Source organism: Pseudonaja textilis, chromosome 5 (genome assembly GCF_049901715.1).
Source record: "Pseudonaja textilis isolate UNSWEBS1 chromosome 5, rPseTex1.2, whole genome shotgun sequence".
Taxonomy (NCBI): domain Eukaryota; kingdom Metazoa; phylum Chordata; class Lepidosauria; order Squamata; family Elapidae; genus Pseudonaja; species Pseudonaja textilis.
In genome coordinates this window covers 59286554-59310609 of record NC_141994.1, presented here as the reverse complement: position 1 = coordinate 59310609, position 24056 = coordinate 59286554, and the positions used below count along the sequence as shown (strand labels likewise).

At 41.5% G+C, this 24056-nt stretch overlaps 1 protein-coding gene across 1 annotated transcript in view; it reads right to left on the bottom strand.

Moving 5' to 3' along the window:
- The window catches only part of OVCH1 (ovochymase 1), a 56929-nt gene extending 33088 nt beyond the window's left edge, over positions 1-23841 (bottom strand). The window contains exons 1-12 of the mRNA XM_087935609.1: positions 23787-23841; positions 20776-20898; positions 17626-17735; positions 16884-16981; positions 15287-15459; positions 14735-14830; positions 10033-10184; positions 8199-8391; positions 4723-4849; positions 2212-2345; positions 747-887; positions 404-534 (exon numbers count right to left, since the gene is read on the bottom strand). Of these exons, the coding sequence (XP_087791735.1) occupies positions 404-534; positions 747-887; positions 2212-2345; positions 4723-4849; positions 8199-8391; positions 10033-10184; positions 14735-14830; positions 15287-15459; positions 16884-16981; positions 17626-17735; positions 20776-20898; positions 23787-23841 (1533 nt within the window). The remainder of the gene's footprint in view (positions 1-403; positions 535-746; positions 888-2211; positions 2346-4722; positions 4850-8198; positions 8392-10032; positions 10185-14734; positions 14831-15286; positions 15460-16883; positions 16982-17625; positions 17736-20775; positions 20899-23786) is intronic.
- Positions 23842-24056: the final 215 nt, after the last annotated feature.

The window sequence follows — 24056 nt, the reverse complement described above, 5'->3', positions numbered from 1 at the left end:
TCTAGAAATTGTGGCCCTTATCCAAAGGGCATCTAATGACAACATATCTGAGGCCACAGCAAAAAACTGTCCCAACATGATCAAGGAGCACAATAAAGCAAACCAAGACATGATTTTAATCCTTGAGACAGGAAATCCTGTCAGCTTCTCTTCCTACTTCTGGCAGAAAAAGAATTCAGTAACATTGAATTAAATAATAATCTATTTCCCTTTCTTGACCTCCAAAATCATCCACTCGAGGCAGTTGCCTCACTCTGACAAAGCTCTTGTGCGCAGCAATTTTAAGTTCTTTGAGAACACAGATAAGCAAGATCGTTGCCTCAAGAATGATTTGTGACTGTCTGACACAGGCATCCACAAAAAAGTTGGTTGCATTCCAACCTAGGTCATTGCTCCTTATTACCTTGATGACACGGTCCACTGGGGCTTCAATGAGCCAGTGGCATTTTGTGCTGCTGGGATATAAGCCAGGGTAATTAGCCGTGTCAATCTTTCCTTCTTCCACCAGCATCGCAATACTGCCACAGCCAGAGCCTACGACATTGGAGCAAGAGAGGCGGAAGCAAATAGGCAAAAATGTTATGTGCTTTATTAACTGGCAAATCAACATTAAGTTCTTTTTCTACTCCAATATACTTAAAATATGCAAATGTTGGCTTGCTTTTTCAAAAATAAGTAGGGACTAAGAAACTGCCTGTTCCCCAGCTGTCCTCCACAGAGAGGTTCAGAGGCAAAGGTGGAATTACCTGCTTCAGATTCTGGATGCACAGCATTGAAGGTGAATTCAAAGCCTCTGCCCCCAATGCTGCCATCAGACACAAATATAACAATGGCTTGGTCCGACTCTATCAGCAAGGGGGAAGGCAGGATATCACCACAGATTTTACCTGTTAGAAGAGAAGAAAGTCAAAATGAACCCTGTGGGAGTCACATACGTCCTAGTCACCCACTCTTTGTAGCTTTAAGGACTACAAAAGATGCAATTGGTATAGGATAGGATAGGCTATTAGGGGTTCTTTCCCCAGAGCCCTCTGCAAGGTATCAGTTCATCTATCTCAGGGGTGTCAAACTCGATTTCATTGAAGGCCACATCATGGTTGTGCTTGACCTTGGGGGACTGGGGTGGGCGTGGCCCAGGTGGGCATGGCCAGCTCAACGTCACTTATGTCAGGGGTGCCTGGGGTGGCCTGAGTTCTCTATCAGTGAAAACGGGCTCCCATGCTCTATTTTCGGCTGCAAGGGCCTCCTGAAACCCTCTGCCAGTGAAAATTGAGCTCAAGAGGGCTGCCCACAGCCCTTGCGAGCTCCGCTTTTGGTTGCGATGGCCTCCTGCAACCTTCTGCTAGTGAAAATGGAACTCAGGAGGGCCATGTGGGCTGGTCTTTCACTGTTTCCAGGTCAGCCCTGTGAGCCAAATCTAAGCACCCCGCCGGCCAGATCCAGCCCGTGGGCCTTGAGTTTGATACACCCCTTGTCAACTCATAAAACATTTTGTATACATGTTTTATAGTTGACAATAGAAAGAAGTGGGGGGGAGTTTCAAAGAGCAGGAAGCAGTGTGGAATCTAAAGTACATTCCATTCATATTTTCTTCAGAGACTGATTAGATGACTGAAGCTTCTGCCATGAAAAAATCTAATTGGAGAGCATGATTGATGACTCTTGGCTATGGACGTTTTTTCATTGGATGATACACCCAGAGGATGGAGGGAAAAGCAGGATCAAGGGTGACAGTGAATTACATATCTCAGAGTTGGCTACACCCAGGTTAGTGCGGGATGTAGAATGGTAGCTTCAAATATATCTGGTAAGATAAACCATCCTTCACCTCCATCCAATTGCAGAGCATAGTAGCAGAAGGAGAGAGAGGAAACAGGAGAAAAAGAAGATGACAGGATTGTTCTATCACTGAATTTGGATCTACCATTGCACAAATTTGGTCCCCAACTCAGAGGAACCATCCGCAAGGTGGCATCATCCAGATATACTAAGGTGATCACTCCCTGAGATGGCAGGTTCTCAAACACATTTCCCAGACTCAACCCTTAAAACTTTCCTTTAGGTCTGAAAAGCCACCAGTCCAGAGAGCAGCTGCTAGTCATAACTGACGTACTGGGCTAGACAGAGAAATGGCCCAACTCAGTCAAGGGCAGTTTCTTAAATCATAGACTGAAATCTCACTAGGAATCACACGAGAGACCTTCCACCTACCAATTAATTCCTTCTCGCTTGAATAGAAAGCAATGTAGTCATGGTCACATTCAATCTGATCTTCTATGTCTAGTTTGATAAATTCCACCAGGATGATTTTATCTTCAGATACGGTTAGGTTCCAAATGCACCAGCTGGAAATAGATCATTTAAAGTACGGCTTGGGCAAAAGAACATGATATTGCTGAGCACCTGAAGTCAGGAACTGTCATGGACCTCTCAACTGAAAATGCCTTGCACTGATTCTTCTTCTGCCACCTACAAATGTACCACCAAAGGGATAGAGCAACAAACTCATCTCCCTCCTTTTTTATTTGTTTGCTTGCATGCAAAGTGAATGGGCAGTTTGAACCACAGGGAGAAAATATGAACATAAAGGAACTGTAGTTTATATTCTGCACTTCACTAGACCATCCTGGCTCTATAGTAAACACTTCAGTAGACCATCCTGGCTCTATAATAGAGTACTTATGCAAAATATAAATTATGTATTTGTAATGTGGCAAGCCGGCCTTATATCCTAGCTTGGCATAGCAATGGAGAAGTTAACATAAAATAGAAATCACAGGTGTTGATTCAATGTCCTGGCCATGTGTACCTCACAATAACTTAAGTTATGGTCCCAGTTCCTCTTCCAAAGTTACCTTCAAATTTTAACCTTCACTTTAACCTGTATTCCTGCATTGGACAGGGAGATAGACCAGATTATCACTGAGGCCCTACCCAATCCTTTTTCACACTTAAGACTGTTGTAGCATCCCCATGGTCATATGATCAACATTCAGACACTTGGTAACTGACTCATATTTATGATGTTTGCAATGCCCCGGGGTTACATGATCACTTTTTGCAACCTTCTGACAAGCAAAGTCAATGAGGAAGCCAGATTCACTCAAGAACCATATTACTACCTCAACAACTGCAGTGATTCAATCAACAGCTGTAACAAAGGTTGTAAAATGGGACAAAATTCACTGAACAACTGTCTTGCTTAGCAATGTAAATTTTGGGCTTAACTGTGGTCGTAAGTCAAAGTCTACCTGTAATACTTCTAGGCCAGCTCCAAAAACCCTGAGGATCTCTGGTATAACCAATTACATTATTACAGAAATGCTAGCAAATAATTCAAAGCCATTTAATAAGAAATTGAATTACTAGCAAATAGTTCAAAGAATTATTGAATAATTAAATAATAATTACACCATTACGGGATTGCTAGCATTTGATTGCTAAAAAGGCATCTATGTTCAGATAAGAAATTGCTTCAAGTTGCCTAGGAGTTCACAGCCAAACCATCCCTATCTATTTGTCAAGAAGCAGTGAAAGACCAAGATGGCAAAGGATATCATATTTAATTTATTTCTTTGCATTTAAAGACCACAACTGAAACATTATTTAATTCAGTAATGTTTACCGTGCATGTGCATTTAACATTCCATTGCATCTTTATCAACAAACTCTCCTTTTGTACAGATTCTCAGTCATCCAGGTCATCAGAAGTGATTTTTCTGGAGGCAACTGGATTTTCTTGTTTTTTCTTTTAAAGACGTTTCTCTTCTCATCCAAGAAGCTTCTTCAGCTCTGACAGGATATTGAGGAATGGAAGGATTGCAATTCCTTGCAGACAGTTGGTAATTTGTATCCTTTTAGAGGGTTGTGGGAGCACTTGGAAGTGTATCTGAAGTGAAACATCTTCAAAAGAAGAAAAAAAAACAGAAAGCCCAGTTGCCTCTTGAAAAAGCACCTTTGGGACAACCGTGACCTGGATGATGTTTATGATCTCTACAGAATTTTAGCTATACAATTTGGGATGAACACCCTTTGAATAGTGTGGGAGTAGGAATGGATTTCCAGAGGGGGAAAAAAACTGCAGACTACAGGAACCAGGAGCACTACTCAGGTGAACCTGAGGACACAGATAAATCTCCAAGTGGCCTCAACAACCCTCTAAAAGGATGCAAATGACCAGCTGTCTTCAAGGAATATAAATCCTTCCATTCCCCAATATCCTGTCAGAGCTGAAGAAGCTTCTTGGATGAGAAGCAAAATGTCTTCAAAGAAAAAATAAAATGCGCTGAGATGGTTAAACTAACTTTAGAGATGAAAGATAAAGAAGAGATAGAACACTATAAAGTATAGGATAAATTCTATCAATGGTGGGGAAAAAGGAAAGATCTACAATCAAAAGAGAATAGGGTTGGCAGAACGGATGACTAGAATTGGAAACTACTGAATAAATGTACAGATGTATAAATGTAGATATGTATATAAAATATGTACTCTATGCCATAATATGTATGACAAACTGAATTGTCAGAATGATCACATCACGTCCAATGGTTTTAATAATTTACTTAATAAAATTTTGTTTAAAAAAACCCCAAGAAAGTCCAGTTGCCTCCTGAAAAAGTACCTTTGGGAAAGCTCTCTGTTTGTTCCACAAAATCCTATCAAGGCAGCCCATTTAGTCACGTCCTTCAAGGAAACTCAGCGTCTGTGGTAAATACATACCCATTATCAAGGTAGTTGTCTTCAGCCAGGCGGGGGTACCGAACAAGGCCACTTTCACCAAACACCAGCATTCCATGGGGATTGCACTCTTCTAGGCTGGATGCAGACAGAAAGCTTGGCCCAGGTTCTGAGCAAGAGAAACCAAAAAGCTGCCTGTGAAATATTGCCAGCATGAAGAAGATGCAGTAGAATGTGTGCCTGAAGCAGCGGAGGGGGGAGATTTTGCCAACTCAGAACTTTTCCAAGAGACCCAGTTCAAGAAACTGCACAATCCTAAGCTGGAGGGGAGGAAGCAGTGGTGGGATTCAAATTTTTTTACTACCGGTTCTATGGGTGTGGCTTGGTGGGCGTGGCTTGGTGGGTGTGGCAGGAGAAGGATACTGTAAAATCTCCATTCCCTCCCCACTCCTGGGGGACGCTTACTGCAAAATCCCCATTCCCTCCCCACCCCACTAACCTGCTTTTCAGCTCCATTTTCCTGTGCAGGGCAACAAAAGAAAACCCAGCCGATCAGGTGGGACTTGGGAGGCAGAGAATAGATGGGGGCGGGGCCAGTCAGAGGTGATATTTGCCAGTTCTCCAAACTACTCAAAATTTCTGCTACCGGTTCTCCAGAACCGGTCAGAACCTGCTGAATACCATCTCTGGGAGGAAGGAGAAAGATGTTCAGGGTAATTACACCATAGAATCTCTAAGGATGTATTATATCTATTAGCTTAGAACAGAGGTGTCAAACTCAAGGCCTGTGGGTCAGATCCAGCCTGCTAAGTACATAGATCTGGCCTGCGGGACTGCCCTGGGGATAGTGAAGGACCAGCCTGCAGTGCCTCTGCCAGGCCTCCCGAGCTCCATTTTCACTGGCAGGGGGCTGTAGGATGTTGAGCTGGCCATGCCTACCCTGGCCACACCCACCCAAGCCATGCCCAATCAGCCACCCAAGGTCAAATGCAACCCTGATGCGGTCCTCAATGAAATCCAGGTTGACAACCTTGGCTTAGAAAGTTATAGCTGTAGTTAGGCAAGATTCTGTCTATTATAGTGGTCGCCAACCAGTGGGCTGTGGCGTCTGTGGTAAATACATACCTATTATCAAGGTAGTTGTCTTCAGCCAGGTGGGGGTACCAAACAAGGCCACTTTCACCAAAAGTTGCCATGGCCCACTGGTGGGCCTTGAGAAAATTTTGGTGGGCCACAGAGAAATTTCATCCCCAGAGCACCGTCCCAAAGCAATTAATCGAAGCTGTGCAGAAACACAAGGCTGCGCCACCCACATGGCCCGCAGGAATGCTCCCCGCCCACTCACTCCTTACCCGGCAAACTTGCCTGCTAAAATTGCTATTTTTCCTTTTTCCAACCATCATCTGTTCTGCTGTGATGGGAGATTTAGATTAGCTAGGAAGCAGGAAATGGTTGGATTTCTTGCTTTTTAGCTAGTCTTTAGATCTTCGGCTCTGCTTCCCTTAGAACTGAAGGTTTGCTTACAAGCAAATTCAGTGCAGACTCACGGCAAGCAAATTTGAGAGACTGAGCTAGCCGATGGCAGATAGATAGATCACTGAATGTTTCTGTGAGCAACTCAATCTGCCTGCTTTGCCTGATTTTGGGTAAAAGTTGCTCTTTTTTTAAATAAAAAAAATCAATATTTACATGGATGGTGTGTTGTGAGTTAATTTTATGAGTTTGCTTGCAAGCAAATTTTATGTGACAGATTGAGCTAGCCAATGGCAGATAGATGGATTTTTGAATGAATCTGTGATTCTGTGAGCAACTCAATCTGCCTGCCTGCTTTGCCGATTTTGGGTAAAAGTTGCTCTCTTCTTTTATAAAAAAATCAATATTTATATAAATATTTATAATATTTACATACAAGCCATGCCCAGCCAGTCACATGACCACCAAGCCACACCTATAAATTTGGCCATGCCCACAGAACCAGTTAGCGGTCCCTGGGATATAAAATTATGAGTTTGGTGGTTCCTGAGGTCCAAAAGGTTGGAGACCCCTGATCTATTAGATGTAAGCAAATAAACATTGCACTTGATTGGATTTCAGTCTCAGCTCTGGGCATGAGTCTAACATCAATATTGCCAAACTAAAGCTACTAGATATATTCTGAAAAATTATAGGATGAAAGGTCCTTGGTGTTCTCTTGCTTGGTTATTTTCTAGCTCAGAGAGCACCATGGATGCTTCATTTGAACCCTGACCAACAAGTATTCTCCTTCATCAGCTTCTAGGGTGTGGTTGCCCTCAACCTCTTTCTCCCTTCCGCCTCCAGTTTGGGACTTTGCAATCTCTTGATCCAGGTCTCTTTCTGGGAAAGATCTGAGTTGGCCAAATCAGAGGTGATATTCAGTAGGTTCTGATCAGTTCTGAAGAACCGGTAGTGGAAATTTTGAGTAGTTTGGAGAACTGGCAAATCCCACCTCTGACTGGAGATTTTACGGTATCCTTCCCCTGCCACACCCATCAAGCCACGCCCACAGCAATTGTAGTAAAAAATTTGAATCCCACTACCGGGCCAAATTTCTCCCCCTCTAATGCAGGTGCTCATTCCACCTCAAAAAATATCTTTAAGGCACACAGATTAATTCTTAGCAGAATAAAACTTTTTCAGAACAAAGCATTCAATCTTGCATTTGATCCAATAATTGCGTGCGTTCTGCAACTGACTTATACAAAATATCACTTCATGGTTTTTTTCACACAGTTGACTGTGTGAGCACTATGATCACAGGGGAGCAAAGAACTGTACCTTTCTCTCTTCAATTTGGAAAAAAAATGTGAAGTATTCTCCCTTTGAATGCTTAGATATCTAAAAACAAAGGCAATAAACACCTAGTCTCATGCCATCTTCATAGCTCTGTTGTTTTCTGACTTGGTCACCATAGAATGTACTATACAACAGGGGTCCCCAACCACCGGGCCGCGGACCAGTACCGGTCCATGGAACATTTCCTACTGGGCCGCCGGTTTGCTGGGCACCGCCATCTTGTTTGACGAGAAAGTGCTTTCGGGTAAGCTTTTCCGGTTGGAAACCGGTGTTTGGGTCCTGAAGGAATCCTCGCACCTTAGTTTCATCGAAGGGGGGGGCTTCGAACGAAACTAAGGCATGAGGATTCTTTCAGCACCCAAGGCAAGGCGAGCCGAGCGACCATCCCGAAGCCGTCCCAAAGCGAAGCCCATCGACAAGGGTACAAAGGAGGAGTTGAAGGTGGTGGGGAGAAGCGGGGGACAGCTGGCTGGCCGGTCGCTCAGCTCGCCTTGCCTTGTCATGCGTGCTGATGCCGGTACCAGGCCGTGGATCATTTTGTGACGCTGGTACTGGGCCGTGGCACAAAAAAGGTGGGGGGCCACTGCTCTACAAAGAGCATCTAGAAACTGGAAGTTTCCAGAGAAAAGGACCACCCCATCCCCCACATTTTGCTATGGGAGAAATGAATGGAGAAAGAAGGATAAGTTAAAAGCAATACTGACCAGTGGTCATGTGTTGAGTAATGAAATCCAGGAGCTCGATCACTTTAGAGAAAATGCCCGGAGAACCTCTACTGCCGTTGATCCTTTTGTCAGTAAGCCAGCCTTTTCCACAACCAATTCCCCAGGAGGTGATGCCTACCAATGTCCAGAGGCCGCTGGCTTTTCTACATGCCAGGGGCCCTCCAGAATCACCCTGATATAAAACATGAGAAGAACCTTTCCAGGTAAGTAAATGGTAGCACAATCCACATTTTTGGAAACATGCCAATGCCCTCTCCTCATTATTTATTTTATTGAATGTATTGAATTTAGAGCTTGCCTTCCTTTTGGAGCTCAAGCTACAATATTTCTTTATCCATTTCCCCCTCCCCATATTAACCTTGTGGAGTAGATTGGGCTGAGAGGGAGTGACTGGCCCAAAGTCACCGAGAAAGTTTCTGTACTTATCCATGGATGTGAATCTGGGACTCTCTGATCCTAGTCCAACCGCTTTAATATATCAGATCTCTCATTTCATTTCACTGACTTACATTTCACTCTTTGGGCATGTATATTTCATTAAATATATGTATTTGTTAAACTGCTAGTATAGACCAGTGTTACTAAACATTAGCAACTTTAAGAGTTGTGGACAGGAGCTGGCTGAGGAATTTGGGGAGATGAAATCCATATCTCTTAAAATTGCCAACATTGAGAAACACTGGTATCCATCAAAATCTTATAATGTCCTACTGTCATGCCCTTGATAGAGTCAGACTCTGAAGGAGAGGAGGAACAGCCGACAGGGAGTGGAGGTGTAGCTCCGGAGGTTGTGGAGAAGGCTGGGGAAGGTCAGAGTCCGGCTGGGCAGAGGAAGAACCAGGCCCATCCCCTCTGCATCCTAGGACATGCAGGGAGGAAAGGAGAAGGCAACAACTTGGCTTGCGAGAGAGGAAGCGGCAATGATCCTCCTCATTGGTTACAGCTGGGGAGACGAGTATATAAGAGAGACGGTTAAAACATAGGTTGCCAGAAGCAAATGTGTTTTATTTTGGTCTGAAGTTATCTTGGTTGACGCCCTTCCAACAAACTGTGCCTTGTTATCTCCTTGAATCTGGTAAATACTTCTCCTGTTCTGTTGTGGACATTTCATCATTGTAGTCTGTTTGATTTTTTTTATTTCACTTCTATCTGCTCGTTAAATTCGGACTGCATTGCTTTCTTTTGAAGACTATTTTTGAGTATGTTTTATCTCCAGCTGAGTATTATTGAACAGTGAGGCCAAGTTGGAGGCATTAAAGGACATTTATTTACGTTTTGGATTTTGTTACGTTTGTGTTACACTCTGGGTCATCACACCTACTTTCTAATCAACACCATTTTAGTATTGTATTTCCCACATTCATTATCTTTAAAGAAAAAAAACCCCAGGAAATACACAAAATTCAAAATGGCCTCAACCACAAACATAAAACAAGTATCACATAAACCAAGGCAGCAAGCACACAATTCTTCTTTTCTAGCTTATTTTTTTTAAGTGGGAAGCAACTGCTTTAGACCCCAGCATTGAGTGGGCCCTTGTAAGTTATGATTCAGTATATGAAATTATCAGATGAGTCAATATTTTCATCAAAGCAATAAAACTGATCATTAGAAATACAATTCCAGCAATGATTTCACCATGATTGGTGCATCGCCTTTAATTAGATAAAAAAATTACATTGTTCTAGGATACTGTGAGAAACTTGGGAAAACATAGAGAGAGCTTCCTAACAATGAAAAAATAAAATATCTTTGAGACCTCTTGTAAATTATTTTACTGAGCTGCTTTAAATGCTTGTGGTATAGTTTTTACCTTGCATGCATCTCTTCCACCATCTGGAAAACCAGCACACAGCATGGACCTCTGTCCTGGGGGCAAATTTAAAGTTTTCAACAATTCGCTGCAGGTTATGCTGTCAATGATAGGAAGCTCCACTTCTTGTAGGATGCGTGACAGGGACCCAGCTGCAACAACAACAACAATAGCAACAACAATAACAACAGCAACCATCTAGGATGCTGGCAGCAACCCGTATCAACCATCATTGCCAGTCAATAATATTTGTGGTACATTCTTAAGTGTTCAGCTGACTGAGTTTCACGTTTAATGAATAAAATAATAATAACAACGTCTTCAGGATCCAAAAGGAATCTCAGAACAGAAAAGCTTTCTTCAAACCCAAGCTAATAATTTGCATATCCTCACTATCAAACTAAAATGTGATTCAGTTTTTTAGAGCTGCTTCAACCATCATTTTAAAAAAGTTCTAATTGTACTGGAGAATTGTATGAAAGCTATTTTAAAGTTGATAGAAATCCTAAATTCACTTATTTTATGACAAAATTTTGTTACTTAGTGACATCAATTTTCCATGAGAAGTCTACATCAATGGACAGAATGACCCTTGATAACCTTGCTTACATTCTAAAAATTGTTGAATTATGCATAGAATTTTGGTGTTCTCTGAACTTGGTTGTTTTCCTGCAGACATTTGATTACCACACTAGGTAACATAATCAGTACTAGTAAGGAGTGGGGTTTGCTCTCATTTTATATACTAGTGACTTGCTCTATCAGTGTTGATGGGCATAGTCTTGGTGGTTCCTTGATTGGGGTGTTGTTTACTATTAATTTGTTTGGTAATTTGTTAATACTTTTTGTTTGTTTAATGTTGATCTTGATGTTAATCTCGGCTTATCTGAGTGTGAATTTCTGGTGAGGAGATATTTTGGTCTTTTTGTTTTCTTTTTGTGGCTTTTTGATTGTCTCTTTTGAATGGCGTATTTAATGTACTCTTTTGAATATTTTATTATATATCATATTTTATTATATATCATATTTTATTATATATCATATTTTATTTATCTTATTGGATTTTCAGTCAATAATTATAATAAAATTTTAGTTTGATTTGTTCTGACTTGGTTTGTTTGTGGATCAATTCACACATCCACACACTGACTAAACAAGCGAAAACATTGAGATGTTGAAACCCAGACAACATCTTTGCATTCCAAATGGTTTCTTAATATAGCAATTAAGCAACCCAAAGAAATGGTGATAAGGAACATTAATTTTATTTATTTATTCAAACTATACTGCTGCCCATTCGTGTACAATACTGACTGGCTCACAATTTTTTTAAAAAAAAGATAAAAAGGAAGAGGCATATCTCACGCAGGTTATAACAGTTTAACAAAAGATAATAAAAGTGGCATCCTTGACATCCTGTCCTAGTGCCTGGAGCCATCCTAAGTTTGTGGAGTATATTGTTCCATAGGGCAGGTAGTAGTATTCAGGCAGTAAACCATCTTCATTTGTTAAGTTTATATTAAAAATATCAAAAAAATATCGAAAATCTTAATATAAAATTTGATGCCCTAAAATTGTCACCTTTGTGTAAATTTTAGATTGTGATTTTCTAATAATGGAAGCAATGGCACATGATAAAACGAAAATCCCTGTGTTTCAAAATGTTAATGAAGAGGCAGAAGTTCATGCCTCTTAAGGCACTTTCTCTACTGTCCGAACACTGCTCTATCTCAGTGAACATTTCCATTAGTCCTGAAGCAGGCAAGCTCCCTAAATGGGTGCTTTCAACCTCGGCCATTTTGAGATGTTTGGACTTCAGCTCTCAGAATTCCCCAGGCAGCTCTCCACTTGACTGAGGAATTCTGGGTGTTGAAGTCCAGGCATCTCAAAGTTGCCAAGGTTGAAAAACATTGACCTAAAGCAGGGGTGTCAAACATGAGTCATCATGTGACCAGTGGTGAAATGTTACCGGTTTGGCCCAGTTCAGCTGAACCAGTAGCAAAAAAAAAAAGCTCCGACGATCAGCTGAGAGGATAAAGAAGAGAAAAGCACAGGAGTGGACCTCCCACCTTCCTGCGCTTTCCTCTTCTTTATCAGCTGATTGGCATGGCAGAGCCTCAGCTGGTGTTTGGAAAACTGCGCACGCTTGTGTTCGGTGTGTGCGCGCACACACGAAGTGCACGATCGCTGAACTGGTAGGGAAACTGGTAGAATCCCACCACTGCATGTGACGCATCACAATTTTCTCCCCTTCGCTAAACTGGGTTGGGCATGGACAGTGTGTGATGCACCCCGTTCATGGGCCACAACTTTGACAACCCTGCCCTAAAGGGTTTTAGAAATCTGCTGGCTCTCTCAATGCAGAAATCTAGGCTACTTATGCATCCACCTCAAAGTAGGATATGTTAAGATTACCCAGCCAAAATCACTCCATCCTCCAGTGGTGGGATTCAAGTTTTTTTTACTACCGGTTCTGTGGGTGTGGCTTGGTGGGCATGAAGGAAAAGGATACTGTAAAATCTCCAGTCAGAAGTGATATTTGCTGGTTCTCTGAACTACTCAAAATTTCCGCTACCAGTTCTCCAGAACTGGTCAGAACCTGCTGAATACCACCTCTGCCATCCTCCTAATTAAAGTAGCCAATGCATTCTTAGAACTTTCTTTGGTGTTAAATGTCTAGAGAACTATAGTTTTCTTTACATCCCCTCTGCCTCTTTCAAGTCTTTCTGGGAAAATAGATCTTTCCGCCTCTTATACTGCAATTGGCAAGGAAACTTCAAAGCTCCAAGCAGCTTCCAGGCTTCCCCTTCAAAAAAGATTAATGGCATATCTCATAGTGTACTGACCACAAGGGCTAAAGGTCATGTGTCTTACAGACCAATATCTCTGGAGGGTGCCCAAGTAGCAAGGTTGTTCATGCTCTGCCCCATTACCTTGATGTGTCACACAATCCCTAAAGTACTTATCATTCCAGATGTCTAGGTGTTGGTTTAGGTCACTACCAACTGCTCAGTGATATCGAGGATGGAAATGTAGAGCAGAAGACGCCACAGAACAAAATATGATTGATGTCCTTTCCCCATTTGCATTTAAACCTTGGAACAAGACCACCAGGGCAAAAGTTCTTATCCATAAGGTCTCACAATGTTGCCTTTAACTTGTCTCTGGACCCTTGTGAGTCAGCCTTATGTTCTCCTTCAGTTAACACTGTCCAGGGTAACTTCAAGCTGTGTGTGTTGGCTCTTGTCTCTCAGGCAGAGGGAAATGCTGGCAACTTTAAGATGCATGGACATCAACTCCCAGAATTCTCCTGGCTGGGGAATTTTGAATTTTGAAGTCCACGCATCTGAAAGTTGCCAAGGTTGGGAAACCCTGCCTTAGAGGGAAGCCAGATGTCTACTGTGACTTCAGACAGTGGTATTAGAAGCAGGATGGGGTGTAGCATTGAGATGGTCCACCCTCATAGAGTTTTATGTGAAGCATAAAGCATAGAGTTTTAATGAGGAAAATTCATAAGATAATAGGAGAAAAAGGATGAGCCAGTATGGAGAAGGACCTGGGCTTTATAAGGTCATGGATCAGAGGTGGTATTCGGACGGTTTAGACCGGTTCTGATGTACCTGTAGTGGAAATTTTGAGTAGTTTGGAGAACCAGCAAATACTACCTCTGGCCAGCCCTGCCCACCCACACCCGCCCTTTGCTATCCTATATTTCCTTGTTTTTTTAGCTCAGCTGATTTGTGTGGCAGAGTGGATTGCCGCACCTCAGCTGAGCTAAAAAAAACACCTCATCCCACTAGCGCTGACACAGAGGGTGGTTTTTGAGTGCGCAAAGTATGCTCTCATAGAACCAATAGGAAAAACTTTGGAATTCCACCACTGTCATAGTGCTATATGAATCCTAACAGCCCTAGGCAACAAAGCTAATAGTGAGTTCTTTATAGCTCTGCAGGTTCATCCTGTAATAATTAAAAAGCCAGTCAATAGAAACCTTCACACGCTACTCTCCATAAGCATAGAGCATACAAAACATTTGCTAGACCAATACTTAAATACAGCTCATCAGTCTGGAACCCACATTACGTATCTGACATTAACACAATTGAGAAAGTCCAGAAATATTTCACAAGAAGAGTTCTCCACTCCTCTACTCGTTGCAAAATACCTTATGCCACCAGACTTGAAACTCTAGACCTAGAAAACCTAGAACTGTGCCGCCTTCAGACCGATCTAAGTATAGTATATAAAATCATACATTGCAACATCCTACCTGTCAATGAATACTTCAGCTTTAACCATAACAATACAAGAGCACACAATAGATACAAACTCAAGGTAAACCACACCAAACTTGATTGCAGGAAATACGACTTCAACAACAGAGTGGTCAATGTCTGGAATACTCTACCTGACTCTGTGGTTTCTTCCCCCAACCCCAAAAACTTTAACCTTAGGCTATCTACTATTGACCTCACCCCTTTCCTAAGAGGCCTGTAGGGGGAGTTCATAAATGCACCAACGTGCCTACCATCCCTGTCCTATTGTTACTTTTTGTTTTTCTTATATGTATCCATTTCACGTATTCATAACTATGTTTATATACCTATTATCTTGTAAGCGATTGACAAATCAAATAAATAAATAAAAATAAATAAATAAATAAAAATAAATAAAAATAAGCCGCTCAGGACCAAATACTCACCCTCAGAGGTTTTGCCCCATCCACTCACAACACAGAGTGTTCCAGCTTCAAACACATCTTCCTTGTGGGGAAGACAGATAGGCTGTACTTCATAGCCTAAGAGAGGGAATACACCCAGCAATTTTAAGTCAATGTTGTCTTTTGATAAACACCCACGAATTTCACAGGGAAGATTTCATTTCTACATTTTTGTGCTCAAAGAATAGCTCAGTGGTACATCAATGCCATATGCAGAAGTTTCCAGATTTGATATCCCGTTTTTTCCCCTCCCCTTTTAAAAAAGAATCCAATAAGAAATCAAAAATGTGTTCCTAGTTCCAGAGAATAGCTTGCCTCTATAAAGTCTCTCATTATTCCCACCCTTAACTCCCTTAATTCCCTTTGCAAAAAATAAAAAACAAAACCCCTTGGCCACACCCCTTCTAGTGATGTCATATGCTCTTCCTAGAGTTGGGTGGTTGAGTGGCAGCCTTCCTCTCTCAAGCATTCCCCATTGTTGGCGTATATTCCCACCATTTTCCTTAATAATGATTCACTCAAGTCTCTTCTTACCATATTGTACATGGTGTTTCAAATACAGCAGTGCTATATCTGAATCCATATATCCAAATCTGTTGAAGTCAGGATGGACAACAATTTCAGAGACTGGGACATTCTGTTCCTCTTCATCCCCACTGCCGAGATCAAACTCACCAACAGTCACAATCAGATTCTTCACAACTTTTCTAAAAAAGAGTGGAAAGAATTATTATTTGGCCAGTTGATGCTGCCATAAAGTATACGTCCAATGTAGCGAAACCAAACTCCTTGATTCTACATGGGAGGAAAAATTCCCCAAACTTTCAGAGGTGATATCAAGCAAATTCTAGGAAATTCATTTTTATCATCAGCTCTCATCAGCTTACAACAGCCTTATTCACCTGTTGGCTTTGCAATTCTCAGAATTTCTAGCCAGAATCCCAGAATTCCAAGGTTTCCTTCTTAGAAATTAGAATTCCCAACTCCCCTGCGAAGCACCTGGATAAAATCACTTTTATATGAGAAGCATGCAGTAAAGGTAAAAGGTGAAGGTTTTCCTGTCCAGTTGTGTCCAATTCGAGAGCACGATCCTCATCTCCATTTCTTGTCTGGCTATATGCCAAAGGCATACGGAATGCTATTATCTTACCACCGAAGTGGTACCTACTTATCTACACACATTTGCATGCTTTCAAACTGTTATGTGGGCAGGAGAAACATCGTCTTCAGTACTTACAGCATTAGTATGATCTCATCACACAACTGGACAAAAAAAATCAAAGATTCAAAAAGGACACCAACTTCAATAAGGTCTGTTCCGTGCTGGTCTTGACATTTTGGATAATTAGGGGGGGAAATCCCAGTTTTATTTACGAATTAGCTAATTATGGTAGAATCTTTTTGAATGCTTGAAATGCTTCTCTCCAGATTTTTTCCCTATTTGGATTAAGCTGCCATTTATGCAGAGGTGGGATTAAGCAGGTTCTGGCCAATTCTGGAGAACCAGTAGTGGAAATTTTGAGTAGTCTGGAGAACTGGCAAATACCACCTCTGATTGGCCCCCGCCCCCATCTATTCTCTGCCTCCTGAGCCCAGTTGATTGGCTGGGTCTTCTTTTGTTGCCCTGCACAGAAGAACAGAGCTGGAAAGCAGGCTAGTGGGGTGGGGAGGGAATGGGGATTTTGCAGTATCCTTCCCCTGCCATGTCCACCAAGCCGCATCATGCCCACCCAGCCACATCACACCCACCCAGCCACACCACACCCACCAAGTCATGCCCACAGAACTGGTAGTAAAAAATTTTAATCCACTGCATTTATGTGATAAATCGACAACTAACCAACCTACTGTCTCCTGGATGTTTATGTCTGCTCTCTCTTCCAACTCCTGGGTTGGTTAGAGAATTCTGGGAACTGAAGTCCATAATCTCAAAATTGCCCAATTTTTTTAAAAAAGTGCACTAATACCTCCTCCCTTCAGCCTTAGTTTATATTTTGCCTACCAATTCCACAAGCTTTTTGCACAATGCTACCCCATAAGCTGCTACCATATCTCAGTAGGCCAGTAACCAGACATCTGCTTCAATTACTTTTGGTTTCTCTCCAAGCAAGTTATATAAAGTATAGCTTACAGATCGAAATCTATGATGCAGTGAGCTGCAGTGACCACCACATCATCACCAATCAAACTGCCACCGCAGAAATGAGAACGGCTTTGCTTGATGGAGACCTATTCCGTGGGGAGAGGGAGGATGGGAGAAGACAGAAATCAGATGGTTGGAAATAAAGAATTTTTCTGACTTTAAACAGTTTCTATAAGCCAGCCTGGCCAGTTAGAAGTTTGATTAGACTTGTGATCAGCAGCCAAGGTTTGTCCTTGTATTCTAGGGAAATCAGTCTCTTGCCAAGGTATTATTAGAACTTCATTGGTATTTAATATATGTACTAGTCAGTAAGTCCTGGACTACAAAACATTTCCCTTGGCAATTCTACTGTGCAGCTGGTAGATGCATTTGGATGTTCTTAGAGAACTTGCTGAAGAACACCTGCTATTTACGGGTCAGCTATGCACCTCGTCCTTGTTTACCAGTTGCAATTGGGACCAACAATTCTGTTGCTCAGTGAAACTAGAACTGTGTTTATGATCTGACTTCAGCTTTCCTTTTGCTCTACAGATCTGTGAAGGTTGCAAATGCAAGAATTGGTTGCAAAGCTGCCCTTTCATCATCGTCATAGCTGCAAAAGAGTCGCTGTATGAGACAATCAGTAAATGAGGACTACCTATAAAAGCTAATCTTTGTTTTGTTTTTTAAAAAGATGAACTGCAGTTCCTGGGAATAGCAATAAGAATTTTTTTTTTTAAAGCACAGATACCTGCCATGGTTGCCCTCCTGGCACAGACATTCTTCCTCCAATAATTCTTGAAAAGGACCCAAGTTCTAGGTCATTCTCCAAATCCATAAAGCGGAATCCACATTTTCTCCCTTGGGAAGCAGAAGGGAGAGAAATCCCTTTGAGGTTGCACTATTTTTGCAGTCTTACATGAAACCAAACATTACCTTTCAAGTCATATTTGGATATTTCGTCCCAAAGGTACTTTTTCAAGAGGCAACTGGACTTTCTTCTTTTTCTTTGAAGACGTTTCGCTTCTCATCTAAGAAGCTTCTTCAGCTCTTCTTCAGAGTTGAAGAAGCTCCTTGGATGAGAAGTAAAACATCTTCAAAGGAAAAAAAAATAGGAAGTCCACTTGCCTCTTGGGAAAAAAAGCACCTTTGGGACAACCATGACCTGGATAACTGAGGATCTCCATAGACATTTGAATATTTTGAACAAACATAAACCAATGCCTGTATCTGTGTTCCAAAAGCCCTTGGATTCTGCAGAGCACTATTAAGACATTGGCTTAGCATATACCTGAGGTTTTCAAATCATGATTTATGATTGATTGAGAATTATGCTTTGATTGGGAGCTGCCCAGAGTTGGTTGAATGACGGACAGCTATGTAAATGCTTTAAATAAATTAATAAAGAAATGGTTTATGATATGTGGCTTAGAATTCAGCTATTGACTTGGAAAAAGAAAGAAAAATTCGTAGCACTTCAAACATTCTGGTGAGCATCCTGCAGGCCCCAGGCTTCATTTCCAGACCCAAAGACAATTTTAGCACTTCTTTATTGCTATTTATTTGAATAAATAAATTTCCACAGCAGCAATGAAATGAACAACAAAATGAACCTTTGCTGGCTGCGTAAGAAGCAAACATCACATTTTCCAGATGTACCACTTTGGGGGTGAGAAGCTGCCCCTTTCTATGAAGTATCACCTCCCAGATATTAGCTTGATCCCAACTGTCCTGGGTTTTTAATAAGATGATTAAGTCTTTGCTTTTCAGCAAGACTTTGGAATCTGATGTGTTGCATTTTGCTCTCCTGCGGGAGAAGGATGTGCAGTAACTGGGATCTTCCTTAGTAATTACAGCATAGAGAATAACAGAATTGGAAGGGACCTTAGAGGTCTTCTAGTCCAACCCCCTTCTCAGGCAGAAAACCCTATATTATTTCATACAAATGGTTGTCCAATCTCTTCTTTCAAACTTCCAGTATTGGAACATTCACAACTTCTGGAGGCAAGTTTTTCCATTGATATTGTTTCAACTTTCAGAAAATTTCTCCTTAGTTCTAAGTTGCTTTCCCTGATTAGTTTCTATCCATTGCTTCTAGTTCTGCCGTCAGGTGTTTTGGAAAATAGCTTGATTCCCACTTCTTTGTGGCAACCACAGAGATATTGGAACATTGCTATCATGTCCTTCTTTTCATTAAAATAAACATACCCAATTCCTGCAACCATTCTTCATATGTTTTAACCTCCAATCCCTTAATAGTTTTTGTTGCTCTTCTCTGCACTCTTTCCAGAGTTTCAACATCTTTTTAATGATATGGTGACCAAAACTGAATGCCGTATTCCAAGTGTGGCCTTACCAAAGCATTATAAAGTAGTATCAACACGTCACATGATCTTGATTCTATTCATGCAGCCTAGGACTGCATTGGCCTTTTTGGCAGCTGCAACATATTTTTGAACAATAGCTTCAAAACGCTGTTCCATGTTCATCATTTTTGCATTCAGGTCTCTAAGCCACCCAGAGTCAATTTTGGATTTGGAGCAGCACTGAAGCCTAGTAAATACAAGTAGTCCTTGACTTATGACCACAACTGGGAGCAGAATTTCCATTTGTTAAGCAAGGCAGTTTTTAAGTGAGTTACACCCAATTGTACAACTTTGTTTCCCACAGTTCTTAAATGAATCACTGCAGTTGTGAAATGAATCATACGATTGTTAAGTGAATCAAGCTTCGCCTATTGACTTTGCTTGTCAGAAGCCAGGTGGAAAGGTTGCAAATGGAGAACAGATGATTCTGGGACATCCACAACCATTGAAAATACACGCTGGTTGCCAAACACTCATGTTTTCACCAGCATGTATTTTCAGTGGTTGTGGATGTCCCAGAATCATCTGTTCTCCATTTGCAACCTTTTCATCTGGCTTCTGACAAGCAAAGTCAATAGGCGAAGCTTATTGTGTGACTGTGGGAATACTGTAATGGTCATAAAGTTGGGGCCAGGTCATATATCAGTTATTTCAGTGCTCTTGTAACTTCACACAGTCACTAAACAGATGATTATAAGTCAGGGGTGGGCTGTTATCAGTTCTCTCCGGTTCAGGTGAACCTGTAGCTAATTTTATGGCCGTCTTATGGCTGCTTCAGCAAACCAGCAAATCCCATCCTTGGCTGGCCCTGCCCACCCCACCCCACCACTCCCATGAGTCCCCACACAGCTGGTTTTGGATCCCAGGTAAGAACAGGGCCCATGTGGAGGCTCAGGGAGGGCAAAAAATGGACCTCCTCGAAGCTCCAAAAGGCCAGAGATGGACCCATTTCCAGCCTCCAGAGCCTGGGGAGGCCGTTTTTGTCCTCCTGAAGGCTCAAGGAAAGCCTCTGGAGGCTGAGGGCGGTGAAAAATGGGCTTCCTGGAAGTTCCAGAAGGCTGGAAATGGGTCTGACTCCAGCTTCCAGAGGGCCTCTAGAGCCCAGGTAGGCCATTTTCACCTCCCGGAGGCTCAAGGAAAGTCTCCGGAGCCCAAGAGGGCGAAAACACCCCCTCTACAATGTGGTGCAGGAGGCCAACTAGGCTACACCCACCATGTCTAGTCCGAGCCAGCAACTGGGTAGAGAACCCATTGCTAAAATTTTTGAAACCCACCCCTGTTGTAAGTCAAGAACTACCTGTACATAAAGCCAGGGATGTCCAGCAGAAGTAAAAAAAAAAAGATGTTGGATACAACCATCCATATGAAATCTTGCCACTTTCTCACGTACCACGTGTGCAAAGCATGTAAAAAAAAAAGGGCAGACTTCAATTGCAGTTATGACTTCCACCTTGATTTCGGGGCACACTCACGCTCATGGATACGCCTGGATAAATATTGTAAACATTAAAAGATATTAAGAAGGACAACCTTACCTCTTTCCATCCTCTCAAAGTCCAGTGGTTTAGAAAGAGCAAAGTTCTCAGATAGCTGTTCATTAGAAGACGTCTGCCATTCCTCTGTTCCACTTAACTTGCCCGTTTCTGAACTCTGAAACACTGTGAAAGTAATTTTTTTGTGGGAAGTCTGGGACCAATTAACCAGCAGTGATCGTTCTTAAGGAATTTGAGATAGTTTGTTCTTAAAGTTCTACGACACTTCCAAAACTATGACCGTTGCTTCGCTAAGGGAGTCTACATACTTTACTTTGCCTCAATTTCTATTATGCAATAAACCAGCCCTGTGCCAGGAATATGCATTGTGGAAAATTGCCTAATCTTTCTAAACCATTCATTGTGTGAATGAAATCAATGGAAATTGAACGAAACAAATAAATTGTCCATGACAAACCGTGAGAATGTTCAGCAACAGAGGAAGCACTGCATGTACCTCATTGGACTCAGGGGGAAAGAAGAACATAAAATGAAAGGTATAAACATCACACATTCCTAGTGTGATTCTCAGACAGGCAGACGGAAAGTAACAGGGGGAAAAACATTGTGCACATTGTCCAAAGAATAGTGAGAGTTTGATCTGAATTATAGATCGTCCTGAGTTAACAACCACTCATCCAGCAACCATTTTTGGGTGGGGAAAATAGAAGGAGAAAGGAACATAAGGTATGTTCACCACCTTGAAATTATTTTTTAAAATATAAATGCAAGATTTTTTTAAAAAATCTAAAAAATAAAATTTAAGAATGTTCTCAAGGAAGTTTAATGCTACCCATGTTTTCCTGAAAATAAGACCAGGTCTTATATTAATTTTTGTTCCAAAAGACACATTAGGGGTTATTTTTCGGTTCTTATTTATTTTCGAGGAAATACGGCACTAAATGCATCCATCTTAACTGGGCTTATTTTGGGGGTAGGGCTTATATTATGAGCATCCTGAAAATCATGCTAGAGCTTATTTTCCCATTGGGTCTTATTTGGGGGGAAACACAATATTTCCAAGGCTGTCTGAAAACCATTAAGCCTGAACTAAAAATCAAAGATTCTACAGATAAGAATATAAAGCAATCATTCACAATGTTATCAGTAATTTCATATAATGTTGATCGCAGTAACTAATCACTAAGCACGCATCTGCTGGAAGACATGCAAATCTGGCTTGATAAGTAAGCCACCATGTTGTTTTTTAATAACACGTCTAAAGTTTATAATTATGTAGGACCCAGAAACTTGGTTGAAATAACAAGTTATGCATGAGGCTAGGGCTTAAATTCCCAAAATGGTAACTTCTTATTCATTTTTTAATTAAAATAAATTAAAAAATAAAATTAGGTGGGGCAAGAGGCTTAGTGAACTTTTTAAATTTCACTGGACAGAGCTAAATCCACTGGCAAATTTGTGCAGTCATTTAAAGATATAGGTAATCCTTGTTTAGCAACCATTCAGTTAATGATAGTGATGCAAACGTAACTTTTCAACCAATTCTTGCATTGATGATTCTCATAGGTCTGTAGAAAGCCAGGAAAAGCTGAAGTACGATTATAAGTTTCACTTAGTAACTGCTATGCTTAATGGCCCCAAATGTGGTCACCAAACAAGGATTATCTGTACTCTCCAGAAATATCAGATGACTCAGAATTCCGGATGTAAAAGGTGCTTTTGATAACTGGCAAGAGAGTCCATGGGGTGAAAGGCAGTGATGGGATTCAGCTGGTTCACACTGGTTCAGGCAAACTGGTCCTTAAATCAAAGTTATCAAAGCAATCAAAGTGGATCCTGGGTGCTGTGCTATGGAGAAATGGGCAACACAGCGATTGGTGCAAGGGAAGAAAGCCGCTTTCCCTCTTTCTTCTCCTTGCTCCTCCTCCTTCCCTTGCGCCAGTCGCTTCATTCCCCATTTCTCCATTTCAGAACAGTGCCCAGGATGAATTTTGATAGCGGCAGGGGTGGGGTGAGGGGTATAATTTAACAACCAGTTCACCCAGGGTCAGGTTGGCTGTTGCAGGAGGCTTGTCCCGCATGTGCAGTAGAGCTGGAGAATGGGGATGGGTCACACCTCCCACAACGGCCAACCTGACCCTGGGCGAACCGGTTGTTAAATTATTTGAATCCCACCACTAGGGAAAGAGAATTTATAAAGGCTCAGAAGTGTCGTGCTTAATCACCTGCAAAGCTTTTGCTGAGCATTTAGGAGGGAACGAGACAAATACTACTACTTGAATTGCCTAAATCATAAACATGTTGTAATACAATAATTGAAGGGCCACTGGGATAAATTCAGACTTGCTTTTGAGAGGGAAAACCCATCAGGGTCAGGAAAGCAAAAGGCCTTTTAGCCATTATGATGCAGAAGAATCAATATTTCATAAGCCATTTTATAAGCAACTAGAGTCAAGAGCTTTCTCTTGGCAGCTGGGAACCACGCACAGCAAGAAATATAAAAACAGAAGCCCTGGGGCTGCCTGAATCCTTCCTTCCAAATCTTTCCAAAATATGCTTAATTATGGTTTTAATGGGGAAAAAGGATATTTTAAATACAAGGGGAGTCAAAATACAAATTTTATATTTGGACTCCTTTCATTTCGTGCCATCTGGACTCCTTTCATTTCTTTAAGGAAAACTGACTAATCCCTCTTGAATGCTGATGTTTGGCTAGGAAAAGGGGGAAGTTGGTTTGTTTGTGAGTTGCTTCCCAAGATTGGAGGCATTCTTTCCTAAACAAAGCCAGTTATGTAAAAAGGACCATAGATGTGTATTACTCATTAGTAATACCCCCTGCATCTGTTAGAGCTTACTTTCAAGTAAATAACAGATTGGACAACATTCATGCATAAAGGCATTTTAAACACAACCCTGCTTCTCTCATTAAGTGCTCCCTTTCCCTGTAATATTTTTAAAAAGCCAAATCAAATACTCCCTTGTGATTACAATAACTTCCCAAAACAAACATAATCAACCAATTTTGGTGGGGGAGAATATTTTCAAATACTTACCATGTAGATGGAGACAGGCAATGGGATAGAGGAAGAACCATTGCGATATTTGCATGGTTTGTGTAAATCACAGCCAAACCACCCTTTTAGCAACAAGTGGGAGTTTGAAGAAAGGATGGAAGCAAAAATAGGCTTCAAAAGACTTTTTTTCTACCACCCACCACGTGTTTTCAAGGAAAAGGAGAAGTGAGGAAAAGATTCTTGATATCCTGCTGTATTTAGTCAAGATCCTCTTTGCAGAAATAGGATAATTTAGCACTTTGTCCTTAA